This window comes from Bison bison, unplaced genomic scaffold, assembly GCF_000754665.1.
Source record: "Bison bison bison isolate TAMUID 2011002044 unplaced genomic scaffold, Bison_UMD1.0 scf7180017864471, whole genome shotgun sequence".
NCBI classification, from domain to species: domain Eukaryota; kingdom Metazoa; phylum Chordata; class Mammalia; order Artiodactyla; family Bovidae; genus Bison; species Bison bison.
In genome coordinates this window covers 19,837,408-19,851,284 of record NW_011495032.1, presented here as the reverse complement: position 1 = coordinate 19,851,284, position 13,877 = coordinate 19,837,408, and the positions used below count along the sequence as shown (strand labels likewise).

Below are 13,877 nucleotides of genomic sequence, written 5' to 3'. Positions count from 1 at the left end.
TGGAATTAAAATGTAGGTAATGGTGGAGGATTTCAGGTCAGTTTTGAAAATTGCAATGATTTATAGCAGTTTAGTCATCTTTAGGCCAAAGAGGACCAAACAAGTTAATACATCATTTGTCTTTTCTTAATTTACTACAGACAAAAGTTGAAAAAACACTATAATAAACTATAGTGGAAAAGATATGAAAAATACATATGTATATATATTTATAACTGAATCACTTTGATGAACACTGGAAACTAACACAACATTGTATATTAATTATACTTAAATTTTTTTAAAGTTGGAAAAAAAAAACTCCTTGGAGGAAACTTTTATTAGTAGATCACAGGAGATGAAAAAACATTTTGGGTGATTTCCTCAGTTTAAACCAGGGTAGTTTAAGAATTGTCAGTGTAACTAAAAATTCTGCAATTCTTCTCTAGAATAATTTCCATTTCTCTAAGCTTCTTTAAAATGTGATGTTATATAATGTAAACAATAAGAATCTAAGGCAATGGCACCCCACTCCAGTACTCTTGCCTGGAAAATCCCATGGACGGAGGAGCCTGGTAGGCTGCAGTCCATGGGGTCGCTAAGAGTTGGACACGACTGAGCGGCTTCACTTTCACTTTCCACTTTCATGCATTGGAGAAGGAAATGGCAACCCACTCCAGTGTTTTTGCCTGGAGAATCCCAGGGACAGGGAAGCCTGGTGGGCTTCTGTCTATGGGGTCGCACAAAGTCAGACACAACTGAAGTGACTTAGCATCATATAGCATAGAGAACTATATTCAATATCTTATAACAACATATAATGGAAATGAATCTGAAAAAGAACATATATACGTATACTGAATCACTTTGCTGAATACCTAAAACTAACACAACACTGTAAATGAACTCTACTTAATTTTTTTTAAAAAAATGTGATGTTAGATAAAAACCTGCAATATCATATACACTCTATTGGAAACTGTGGAATGTTTCAGATTGATGTTACTTGCCCTTTGTTTTTTTCCCTCTCTCTCTCTCAATTTTTAGAGTAAAGATGGTAAAAGTCCACTGCACATGACAGCTGTCCACGGAAGGTTCACACGGTCACAAACCCTCATTCAGAATGGTAAGAGAGATTCTGCTACAGTGTTGTCACTGAAACAGTTTCTTGGTGTGACTTGAGTTTGGCTGTCAGTTATTTGAATATGAAATACAATGCTCTGTTAGTATTTATTAAGCTTGGGTTTATACTATCCTTTGATGAACTTGGCTAAAAGCTCCTTATCAGACAGGTCATCACCACCCAGGTTAGGAATAAGGACATAGAACCATGAGTTTCATAGTCAATTCCTAGTCAAAGAACATGTGAGTTTTGAAACTGGAAATTATATATAGGCTTAAGAGCCTGCATGTTTTACTCAGAAACTAGTAAAAATAAGTATCAAGCATTTTCTAGCAGCAAAGCTGAATTATTTTAAAATTTTCAAACCCACCATAGTTTAGTAAGTTAAAACTCACTAAGCTACTTGGGCAAAGGTAAGAAAAATGAGATGACTCAGCAGAAAAGCAGGTATAAAGGATGCATGATATATAAAGCATGATATAAAGGATGATAAAATCACAGGCTTGATTGAGACCTTGGAAAGTCAGAGAATCTAGTAATATTCCAGACTTACAATAAAGATGTGCTTGAACCACTGGGTTGTCTCTGCAGCCAAAATACTAGGGAGTGTCACTTTGCATCAAGGTTCATGTTACTATTAGAGGGTAATGGCCAGAATCTGGGAGTGCACTGACCTTGCTAGCACAACTTCTGTTATCTTAGCTAATCTTGAAGACATGTGGAAAAAACCCCAAACAGGTTTAGTTCAGATATTTGCCAACATTTCACATAAACTCAGCAGTTCCTAAACTATCTTTAGTTGACCCACATTTCTAGATCTCAAAACTCAGACATTAGTCAGTTTTTTAGACTTATCTTCCTGCCATCTGTAAGAATATTGGATGACATACACTTGAAGCATTAGTGGTATTATCAGGAAGATCCCCTGAAGGAGGACACGACAACCGACTCCAGTATTCTTGCCTGGAGAATCCCCATGGACAAAGGAACCTGGCGGGCTACAGTCCACAGGGTCTCGAAGAGTCAGACATGACTGAAGTGACTTAGCATGCACAAGGTATGTCCTAGGTACTGAAGTCATTTGACACTATGCAGAGAAATTATGCTGAGGAAGCAAAATATCTGCAGCAAAGCACAGGAAATTTATAAGCACTTCAGTGAAACTATAGAAGAAAAGCAATCCCAGCAAATTTCCAGTGAGCAAATGCAGGTAATTGGAAATTAACTGTACAACATGTATTAATTCTAGTTTGAAATGTGTGGTATGCCTTTGACATTCACTTTACTGAAAAACCACTTTAATTGTTTTGTTTCTCTTGAAATCAAGGGAGGTGGGGAGGGACCCTGGCATCTCTCCTTTGCACACTTTCCTCATCCCACTCTTGTAGAAGGAAATGGTGGGCCACTTCAGTATTCTTGCATGGGAAATTGCATGGACATAAGAGCCTGGCAGGCTACAGTCAGTCCATGGGGTCGCGAAAGAGTTGGACACGACTTAGCAACTTTAGGGCTTCCCTGGTGGCTTTGATGGTAAAGTGTCTACCTGCAATGCGGGAGACCTGGGTTCGATCCCAGGGTTGGAAAGATCCCCTGGAGAAGGAAATGGCACCCCACTCCAGTACTTTTGCCTGGAAAATCCCGTGGATGGAGGAGCCTGGTAGGCTACAGTCCATGGGGTCACGAAGAGTCAGACACGACGGAGCGACTTCACTTTCACTTAGCAACTTTAGCAACTAAACAGCAACGACTCATCCCACTATATTTCTCAATCGTTTTTCAGAAACAGTGTCCACTGCCTTAAAAATAAACAAAACCAGGGAGCTATTTGGTATCCAATTTGAAAATTTTAATGTGAATATAATCACTGGGCTTTAGCTTGATGGCATTAAAAAGCATTGTTCCCTGTTGAAGCAATTTCAAGCACTAGCGACCAGACCAGAGAAGGAGCAGCTTTTCACCTTGAAGCACTGCATTCCTACAGGTCCATCTCTGTGGGCCAGAACTGTGTCATGCTAGTGTGCTTAAAGCAGTCTTGGGGGCCCGCTGGCTGCTTTGATCTTTTCACAAACCATCCCTGTGAACTTAAATTTCCATGCCCTCTCTACTAGAATTCTTGCTAGACTTTTGAATGGGAATGAGACCTGAAAAAGTACCCTATGTCTTGTCCTCTATGATCAAGGAGCTTGTCTCAGAGCCTATTCTTGGCTGGCCTGGCATCTTGCTTTGTGAGTTGAGTGGAGTCCAGGGTCCTAAAATACTGAAAATATAGTGGCTATAGTATATAACTTATTATATATAATGATAATGGTTGGGTGTTCTTCACATTGTGCCAGGCACTTGACTAAGCACTCCACATAAATCCTTCCAACCACCCCATGAGAAAGAGGTCCTGTTATCATCTCCATTTCAAACATGGAGAAACTGAGGCAGAGAGGTTGTCACTTCTGTTGGGATACCTGGCACATATGTTGAGGAACAGAGATTAGAACTCAGGAAGACTAACACTGGAGACTGAACTCTCAAACACTCACTTACAAATGTGTTATCTGGATGAACAATGACATGTTAAAAATTTTTTTAAAACTTGAATTCTGTTTAAGAGTTGCTTGTATTTGGCATAGAGTCATCCCTGTAAAATGGCACCACTCCAGTACTCTTGCCTGGAAAATCCCATGGACGGAGGAGCCTGGTGGGCTGCAGTCCATGGGGTCGCTAAGAGTCAGACACAACTGAGCGACTTCACTTTCACTTTTCACTTTCATGCCTTGGAGAAGGAAATGGCACCCCACTCCAGTACTCTTGCCTGGAAAATCCCATGGATTGAGGAGCCTGGTAGGCTGCACTCCATGGGGTTGTGAAGAGTTGGACACGACTGAGCGACTTCACTTTCAATTTTCACTTTTGTGCATTGGAGAAGGAAATGGCAACCCACTCCAGTGTTCTTGCCTGGAGAATCCCAGGGATGGGGGAACCTGGTGGGCTGCCGCATATGGGGTCTCACAGAGTCGGACACGACTGAAGTGACTTAGCAGCAGCAGCAGCAGCAGCAGCATCCCTGTAAAAGGATAATTTGGCATTCTCTTCTCTCAGCCAACAATTCTTTGCATTCGTTACACATGTGAGAACTGTGAGTTCTTCCATTTGACATTTTTTTTCTTTTAATTTTATTTTATTTTTAAACTTTACATAATTGATTTAGTTTTGCCAACTATCAAAATGAATCCGCCACAGGTATACATGTGTTCCTCATCCTGAACCCTCCTCCCTCCTCCCTCCCCATACCATCCCATTTGACATTTTTTAAAACATGCCCTTAGGGACAAGAATAGGAAGCTCTTTCCTTTCCTCCTGTTTGTTGGTTTCCTTTTGGGAAAGGTCCAGAGACTCACACTCCCAGGACCTGGTGTCCATCCTCCAGAGTGGATCCCTACATGGCAGGACCCTGAATGCCCATCCCCCATGGGGACATCACTTGGTCCTGAGACCTGCTGAGGGACATGCTTGGTGTTTGTTTTGTTAAATTGTTCTGATAATCTGGGCTTTTTGCAGCATTTCTCTGCTTCTCTGACTGCTCTCTAGTCAGGGCTATTAGTTCTTTATAATACCTTCCCCCCGCCCCCAATCATTCAGTTTTGGTAAGGTGATCGTTTTTAAAAACTCTTTTTTAAGTGAATAAACAAAGAGTGCCTCTGCTGTTCAGTCGCATTGTTTGTTATCTGAAGCTGTGTTGTCAGAACCAGAGAGGGAAAGAATTAAATGAAGACATAATCTGGTATCAGAAGGCATTTGATCCAGCCACTTGCACAAGCAGCTGCCTTAGATGCTGCTCAGCAGGTTACGAAAGTTCAAAATGATGCTTTTTTTTTTTTCATAGAAGCTTTAAAAATAAATAGAGTTTGAAAAGGAAGAGCCAAGGGATAGGTTAGGATGATTCATTGTGAGATTTTTGATATTTGGGCTCATAGCCCTTCCAAGGCAACTTAATAAGATGACTATTCTTATTTGTGCAATGAAAAGCTAATTTCAGATGAATGCCTGGATAATGCTGCATAAATCATCTCTTCCTATATGCTCTGCCTATGTCTAAACTCACAAATGTTTATTTTCCTCACTAATTATCAATGCTGGTTTACCAACATTAACTTGCAACTTTCAAATAAAGAGTAAAGATATTTGAATTCCAAGCAACTGTTAAAGATTTTCAAATGAAAATGGAAAGCTTTGGGAGTGACCATAAAATAGAAATTAATTCATCTAGAGGTCCTAAACATATTTCTGAATAACAAGTAGTCTATTTTCTACTAAATTATGATGTTTTCCAGAAGTACATTTTAAAGGACAATTTAAGATAATTACCCATATTTTTACAGTTTTAAACTAACTCATGAAATTATAGTGACAACAAAGAAACTTCATCAGCTCAAATCCCCTAGATCATCCTTTCCAGTATTTTTCACTCTTCTCTTTTCCTATCTTATTTTTGGAATATTTGAGGCTGATAAACATGGAGCCCCTAACACTTGGTTCAGAACATGAGCAATGTAGTGTTTGTCCAGGACAAAGATTTCTTTGAGGTTCCCCTCTTTGATCAGCTCCGTGGGTGGACCTTTTAGGCTGACCACTGTGGGCAGCTCTCACATGGGTACCTGTATCCTGGATTACTCTGAGGTATCCATGGAGACCAAGTGGCTGCCTGTCCCCAAGGCATAAAAATGATCTAAATTGGATGCTTCTAAATTTAAATTATTGTGAGCTATTTCTTGAGTCCCTAAAAGTTTGCAGTAGAGATCAAACCCGTCAATCCTAAAGGAAATCAACCCTGAATGATCATTGGAAGGACTGATGCTGAAGCTCCAGTACTTCATCTACCTGATTTGAAGAACTCATTGGAAAAGGCCCTGATGCTGGGAAAGACTGAAGGCAGGAGGAGAAGGGGACGACAGAGAATGAGATAGTTGGATGGCATCACCGACTTGATGGACATGGGTTTGAACAAGCTCTGGGAGTTGGTGATGGACAGGGAAGACTGGAGTGCTGCAGTTCATGGGGTCGCAGAGAGTCTGACACGACTGAGTGACTGAACTGAAAAGTTTGCAGTAACTAATTTTGTTTTATTATTTTTCTTGATTGTTGCCTGCCAGGCTCCTTTGTCCATGAAATTCTCCAGGCAAGAAAACTGAAGTGGGTTTCCATTTCCTTCTCCAATAAAATGAATACATGCTCACTATAGAATAAAATTAAATTGTTAAAGAGATCCCCATCAATGTGTCTCCTTAATCCCACCCAATAATTTCTATTGACAATTTGATGAAACGTCCAGATTTTTTACGTGTATTTAAGAATGTAGATATGAAGATATGTAATTACTTTTATGAAAATGATAATAGTCTATATATTTGAGCAACTGGTTTTAAAAATCAATACTTTGCTGCAGAAACAAAGATATGAGGAAAGATCAGCATTTGTGTTCAAGCTGCCATTTATATTTCTCTGTCACAAAGTCAAAAAGGGATTACCATTTTATAAATAGCTGTTAAGTTGAAAAATCCAAATGTGTACATTTATTGGCACATGCTGAAGTCTTGGCTGTGGAGTGAAACATCTTAAATCCTATATAAACGCATGTACTCATTGGAGTTCTTTTAAACATCTTCCCCTTCTACAAAGGCCACACATATTTGTAATTATTTCACTGTTAGGAGAGAATCTCATTTATTGACTCTGGTTTACCAACACACCTGACAAGAGAGAATATTGTTTGTTGGGAATAAATCTTAGGGGGTTGGTGGTCATAGTAGGATTCATTAGAGTGAAGGGCCATGCAGCTATTATTGTGAAGATTTTATAACAGTCGTATCATAAGAGAGAGTGTTGTGGCCTAGAAGTTAATGTTCTTTCCTTAGATCTGAAAAGACTGTCAACGGCTTCTTTTTGGTTCTCAAATATACTGGTAACGGGAGTACAAATGGGCACAGACTTTCTCAGAAGCAATTGCCCAGTGTCCATCAAGAGCCTGAAAAATACTCATACTTCCAATCCAGTAGTACTACTTCTGAAAATGCTGCTGGAGGAGATCATCTGAAATGTGGATAAAGTTATGTATAGTTATGTTCATTCCTGTGTTTTTCCTAGAGGCAAAATTGGGCATAGCCTAAATGCCTTGTAATTGGGGCCTTTCTAAGTAAATTCTCTAAATACTGATATCATGGAGATTTGCAGTTATTTTAATGAAACGAATTAATGACATGGGAAGTGTTTGTGATGTAATATTAAGGGGGAAGTCGGGATGCAAAACTCTTTGTATTCTATGATCTTAACCATGGGAAATGTCTTCACACACAAATACACATACACACAAACAACTGAAAGGAAAAATCCAGAATATTAATACTGATTACCTCAAAATAATCAGTGAATTTATAGATGACTTCTGTTTTATTTTTTGTATTTTATAGCATCTTCTAAATTTTCTACAATGAGAAAATTACTTTCTCAGTAATATTATTTAAAGTAAATGTTTAATATCTTTTTAGATCTAAGCCATTTATACAATATTTACATTTCTCAGGATTTTGTATTTCTTATTCTGGAATGTATAAATGTGTATGTGTAGTTTAGATACACAAACCAAACATTATAGTATTAGTATCTTAAAATGATATATTTTAGTTTTAAAACATCAGCTTAGTTTAGTTCAATATAATTGATAATGAGGTAAAGCTGAAGATTTGACCTACTCTAAAACACCTGATATCTAAGAGCATGAACTGATAATTCAATAACTTAATTGCTTTCCACAATGATGCAGAGATTTGTTTATGAGCAAGACAGGAAATAAAATCTTAGACTAATTTATATTTGGTGCCCCAATATCTTAGGTACTTTCTTTTATTAAAAGCAGAAATGCACATGGTCTTCCATAAGCAAGAGTACACACGGTGTTTTTTCTCCTTGGTGTGCTCCCTGTCCTTTACTCCCTCCCCTTTTCCTTTAGCTTTCTTCAGGCCCTTCCTGTATGATTGGGTTATAAATTTTACATACTGTAAAAGCTCATCATTGTAAAGTGTGCAATTCAGTGGATTTCAGTATCTTCATATGGCTTTACAATCATCGCCATTATCTAATTCCAGAACATTCTCATCATCTGCCCCCAAGAACCTCATCCTATTTAGCAGTCACTCCCCATTCCTCCCTCTCCTTAATTCCTCCTTATTCCTTGATTTTCAGAGGCTCTTAAAATACTTGAAAGTTTACTCAATTATCAGTAATGCATATAGCAAATATTTTCACATGTGTCAGTTTCTATATTGCTAGGATGTGGGGAAAACTTTTAAAACCACAATGCAAAATCTAAATACAGTAAAAGAAATTATAAAACAAATTTCTTCAGGGTAAACCACCAAAGACAAAGAAAATCTAGGACAAAAATATTTGTAACAAGCCTGGCGTGCTGTGATTCATGGGGTCGCAAAGAGTCGGACACGACTGAGTAGCTGAACTGAACTGAATTGAATTACTGCTAAGTGGGTAATCTCCCAACTCTTTTAAGAACCTTTAAAAATTAAGGAATAAAAAGATCATACACACACACACACACACACACACACACTTAGAAAAATGGGCAAAAGTCATGAACAAATGGTTCATAGAAAAAGATAAACAAATGGCCCTTTAATATATGAAAAGATTCTCGACTTCCTTAACAAGAGAAATGTAAATAAAGACTACAATGTGAGAAACCAGTTTTCACTCATTACATGGAATATATTCAAAAGCTTGGCAAGACTGAAGAAAAAGAAACTCTTACACATTGCTCACATGAGTTCAAAGTTGTACAGCACCTAGAGAATGATATGTGGCAAAATCTAATAAAACCATATACTCATTTCTTTGACCTAGAAATCCCCTTTCTAATAATTTGTTCTGAAGATACACTCAACAAATACAAAACAATATTTGCATGAAGGTATTCACTGCAGCATTCCTAATAATAGCAAAATTATTTTTACTGCCTAAATATTCATCTATACCAGACTGGTTTACTTAACTAATACATCTATGCAATGAAAAACCAGTCATACAAAAATGAGAAAGATATCCAAAGAAGTGATCTCTAGGAATGAATTGCAGGGTACATTGTTAAGTGAGGGGGGAAAAAGGCATGGCATAAAAGAATCTGTTTATTTTTTACAAAGAGAAACACAGCATAAACAAAAACTAGTGAAAATGATTAATTACTATAGAATGTGGTTGAGGGTGAAGTGGAAGGGATAGAAATGAGGCTTTTTTAAAGTATAGACTTTTGAAACACATGTTTTAATGTATTAAATAAAGTTAAAGCCAGTAAAATATTTGAAGGCAAAATCAAATGAGTGCTAAGTCACTTCAGTCATGTCCAACTCTGTAATACTATGAACTTTAGCCTGCCCAACCTCTCTGTCCATGGGATTCTCCAGGCAAGAATACTGGAGTGGATTGCCATGCCCTTCTCCAGGGGATCTTCCCGACCCAGGGATTAAACCCACGTTTCTTATGTCTCCTGCATAGACAAACAGTGTCTTTACCACTAGCGCCACCTGGGAAGCCCACAATCAAATGAGGCTGTGTATCAAATTGATAATATAAGCACACAGAATGAAGAATGCAGATAACTTTTGAACAGAGTGCTCCCTGTTTATGCTGAAATCATTGTGGGAAACTTTGTTGGGAAAGTGGATATTTGCACAATTTGGAAGTATCACCCACAAATTCTTTGCTAATTGTAAAAAGGGAAAAGGCATTTTGTAGTGCAGAGTGCGGGAAGGCATCACCTTAGCCAAGTAATCAAGCCTCTTTTTAAAATTGTGGTAAAATACATTTAACATTAAATTTACCATTTAAACTATTTTTAAGCATATGGTACTGTGGCATTAAGTACATTCACATAGTTGTGCAGCCATAACCACTATCCATTTGCAGAACTGTTTCATCTTCCCGAACTGATGGTCTGTACCCATTGTAAGTAATCAACACTCGTATCATCCAGTGACGGACTGGCTTGATCTTATGTGTGTGCTGTGGAGATGGGATGGGAAGTGCATTTCAACTTTGGGATATTCTTGCCAAAATATTTAGCCTGAATCTAAGAATGAGGAAATAACCAGACAATTCCAGAATGCACTATATCATATATGACTCCTGGCTTAGTCTCCAAAAATATCAGTAACTTGAGAGATACCTACATAGAAGGCAGGAAGATTTTCCAAATGATAAGAATCTAAAGAGACATGACAACTAAATGCTGTCAGACTCTCTGATTGAACCCTGGATTTAAAAAAAAAACAATTATAAAGCACATTTTCAGGGACAATTAGAATACACACTGTCTATTACACAAAATTATGGTATCTGTTAAATTTCTTGGGTATGATGGTATTGTAGTTATACGGGAGACTGTTCTTAGAGGTGAAATCCATGATGTCTTAACTTATTTCTAAATGGTTCTTCAAATAAATTAATGGACTAATTGTATTTCATTTATTATATATTATATATCTTTTCACATATATGAAAAGGGGAGAGAAAGAAAGAGACATAGTAAAATAAGAATTTGGGGAAAAGGAGGCAATATACAATAAAATAAAATGGAACTATTATTAAAAGAACTGTAGGTAATTAATGTGATAGTTTTGATAAATATGGATACTTTCAGTTTATAGTTTATGCTTTTACTCATTTTACTCATCATATTTTAAACTAGATAATCAAACTACATACATCTTTTCTTGAACTCTATTCCTTTGGTTCTTATGCTGTAACATAAGGTTTATATAGGTCTTTAGTTCGGCAAGTAAAATTAAAATTGAATATGTCTTCAGAGATACATCTTGTGGCATTTGGTTACATTGTTTATTTAGAGAGGGAATCTAGTTGTAAGATTTTAGATTCTTAAATAAGACAATGTGGAAAGGTTTTTAAAAAGCATTTCTAATAGACTTCCTTCCATGCAGATTTAATAATACTACAACTTCAGATGGTAACTTGTTCCCTTAAAAAGCATTCTTGTTCTTGAGAGCAGAGATGCACAGAATAGAAATGAAATCAACATTTGGTCACTGTGAGTATATTATCTGAGTCAACATGAATCCTTACGTTATTCTGTATTAAAATGTCTCTTTCAGGAGGTGAAATTGACTGTGTGGATAAGGATGGGAACACTCCTCTTCATGTGGCTGCAAGATACGGTCATGAGCTTTTGATTAACACCTTAATAACCAGTGGAGCTGACACAGCCAAGTAGGTTACAGCAAAAATACAGTGGATTAATTGCCACATGTGGGAGTACTGCCAAAGGGGTTCTGCCGTGCTGTGGATAGATCCTATTTGTCCAAATTAAGGTAGATCTGCAACATTATGCTAAACACAAATTAAATTAGAACTAAATTAAGTGATTTTTAATGACAGTTGCAAGGAAGAACCAATTTTATTTTTCAGCTATATCAAAAAGAGGCCTATTTCAGTGGTTTTAATTAAGGGAACTTGAATGTTATTCCTAAATCTCCGTTTTTAAATATTCTTCTGTTTTTTCCAATGAACAGTGTTAGTTAAGCAGGAAAAATAAAACATAATTGGGCAAACTCAGATTTTATTCAGAGTACCGTTTTGCATATGTTAATAACCCATGTTTAATGATATGGTTATACTGTATAATTGAGTAAATCTGCCACATAGGGAAGAGGGACCTGACTTCATTTTGTACTTCAATTTAACAAGAATATGTGAAGCATCTATATGAATCCATTGCAATGTTGGGTGCTGTGGGAAATTTCAGATATACGTTACCTGATTGGTACCTTCCAGGAGCTCATAATTTTGTTGGAGGCCCAAAACCCACTTAAGACAAAGAACCATGCAAAATCGTATTTAGCAAAGTTCAAAATGAAACAGAACTTTAATGGCAAAATATTCGGTGTAGACAATATATGCCATAGGTTATAGACAGGAAGGAGAGAGGCTCAAAGGTGGCCATAGTTTTTTAAGGAGAAGGTGATTTTTAGGTAGACTTTGAAGGATGGGAATTACGTGAATAGAGCAGAGTAGCAGACTTCCCAAGCAGGAAGGAAAGCAGGAGCAGATACAGCTCCCATGGGGAGGGTGGCCTAGTGGGGTGGAAGTTGGCCTGGTGGGCTGAAGAGCATGTGATGGTGCCATGCTCTGCCAAAGGCTGCATTATATCACGGTGGGAGACCCAGCCTTTAGTGGGCACTAGCTGGGCTCCAGTTCAAGCTGCCTTATTTGTGAGCTATGTGACCTTGAGCTTGTTGCTCAACCTGTCTGCCCATTGATTTCCTCATTTGGCAAATGGGAGTAATAATAGTATCTACCATAGGTTTGTTATGAGGATTAAAGGACTTAATCACTAGTAAAGCTCTTTGGTATGTGTTAAGATCTGTGTGTGAGTTATCTAAATGCATCTGCTAAGGTATTCAACAAGATAATCCAACTTAATAGCTCTTTGAACAGTGCCTGGCTCATAGTAAGCTATCAGTAAAGGCTAACTATTAATTATTATATTATTAACTAATTATTAATTTATTATAAGTTATTATGTATTATTGCTTGATAATATCTAGCATGTTAGGGAAGTGGAAAGAGATGAGGTGGAAAGGCAGGAAGAACCACATTTCAGAGGACCTCGAACATCTTGCTGAGGAGTTGGATACCATTCTGAGGCATTCAGAAGTTGTTAAAGAATTATAACTATGTGTAGGGTAGGTTGTGTCTAATGATCCCATTTGTGTGTAAGAAACATCACTCTAATAGCAGTCCAGACAAACTTGAAGTGGTCCAGACTAGAAACACCTGGCAGACTCTTGTGAATGTCCAGAGAAGAAATGAACTCTCAAGCTAAGGACAAGACTAAGGGTAGAGAGACACTGACAGATATTAATGCCAAGAACAATGGGTTGTCTCAGAAGAGAAAGGAATCCACTTCAAGTCAAAGGACCTGTTTGACTGGGAGGTTGCAAATCTAAAGCAGCAGCTCGGTTTCCTGGAAAGAGCAGTGTTCTAGGATTTCGGAGGCGTTTACCAGAGTCTAGAGTTGCAACCCAAAGCCAAAGATCTTAAATGTTCAATGTCAGTTAAGCAGAAATAAAGTGTTTAGGCACAAGCTATCTTCACCCTGTGATATGTTCATATTTTCAGTGATTGTTTCAGATTTGAACTTATCTGAAAAATGAGTTTTTTTTTAAAAATTTGAACTTTATAGATAAACAGGGCTCAATACTTAAAATTTCTGAAAAACCACATTTAACTCAGTAAGCACAAAGTCTATTTCCTTGAGATTATTTTACCTTCAATTTGTACAAACTCAAACTATGTGGCAAAAATGCCTTAGGAATGATGTTGGTCAAGTAGCCTTTCCTTCTACTGACCGTGCTGGGGACACTGGCCAGGGAAACATTGTCCCAGCCTCAAAGAGCCACATATGCTTCCTTTTGCCCCAGCATATCTGGGGTTAATACATGCTTCCTTCAGTAACAGTGGTTCGTTAAGGCAACAACTGTGTGTGTGTTTGTGTGTGAGAGTGAGTGTGTATGTTGTGTGGGGAGGGAAGTCACCTAAAGAGAAAATATCCAAGTGAAGGGACAGGAGAATTGATGGTTGAATTTGCTAAAGGCTTGGGCTTCCCTGATAGCTCAGTTGGTAAAGAATCTGCCTACAATGCAGGAGACTCCAGTTCGATTCCTGGGTCAGGGAGATCTGCTGGAGAAGGGATAGGCCACCCACTCCA

The 13,877-nt window shown here is 37.8% G+C and overlaps 1 protein-coding gene across 5 annotated transcripts in view; it reads left to right on the top strand.

Moving 5' to 3' along the window:
- ANKRD44 (ankyrin repeat domain 44) overlaps positions 1-13,877 on the top strand; it is a 314,767-nt gene that overhangs the window by 206,939 nt on the left and 93,951 nt on the right. For all 5 annotated transcript variants that reach the window (XM_010860893.1, XM_010860891.1, XM_010860892.1 and 2 more), the window contains 2 exons: positions 1,027-1,105; positions 11,263-11,377. In XM_010860893.1, coding sequence (XP_010859195.1) covers positions 1,027-1,105; positions 11,263-11,377 — 194 coding nt within the window. The remainder of the gene's footprint in view (positions 1-1,026; positions 1,106-11,262; positions 11,378-13,877) is intronic.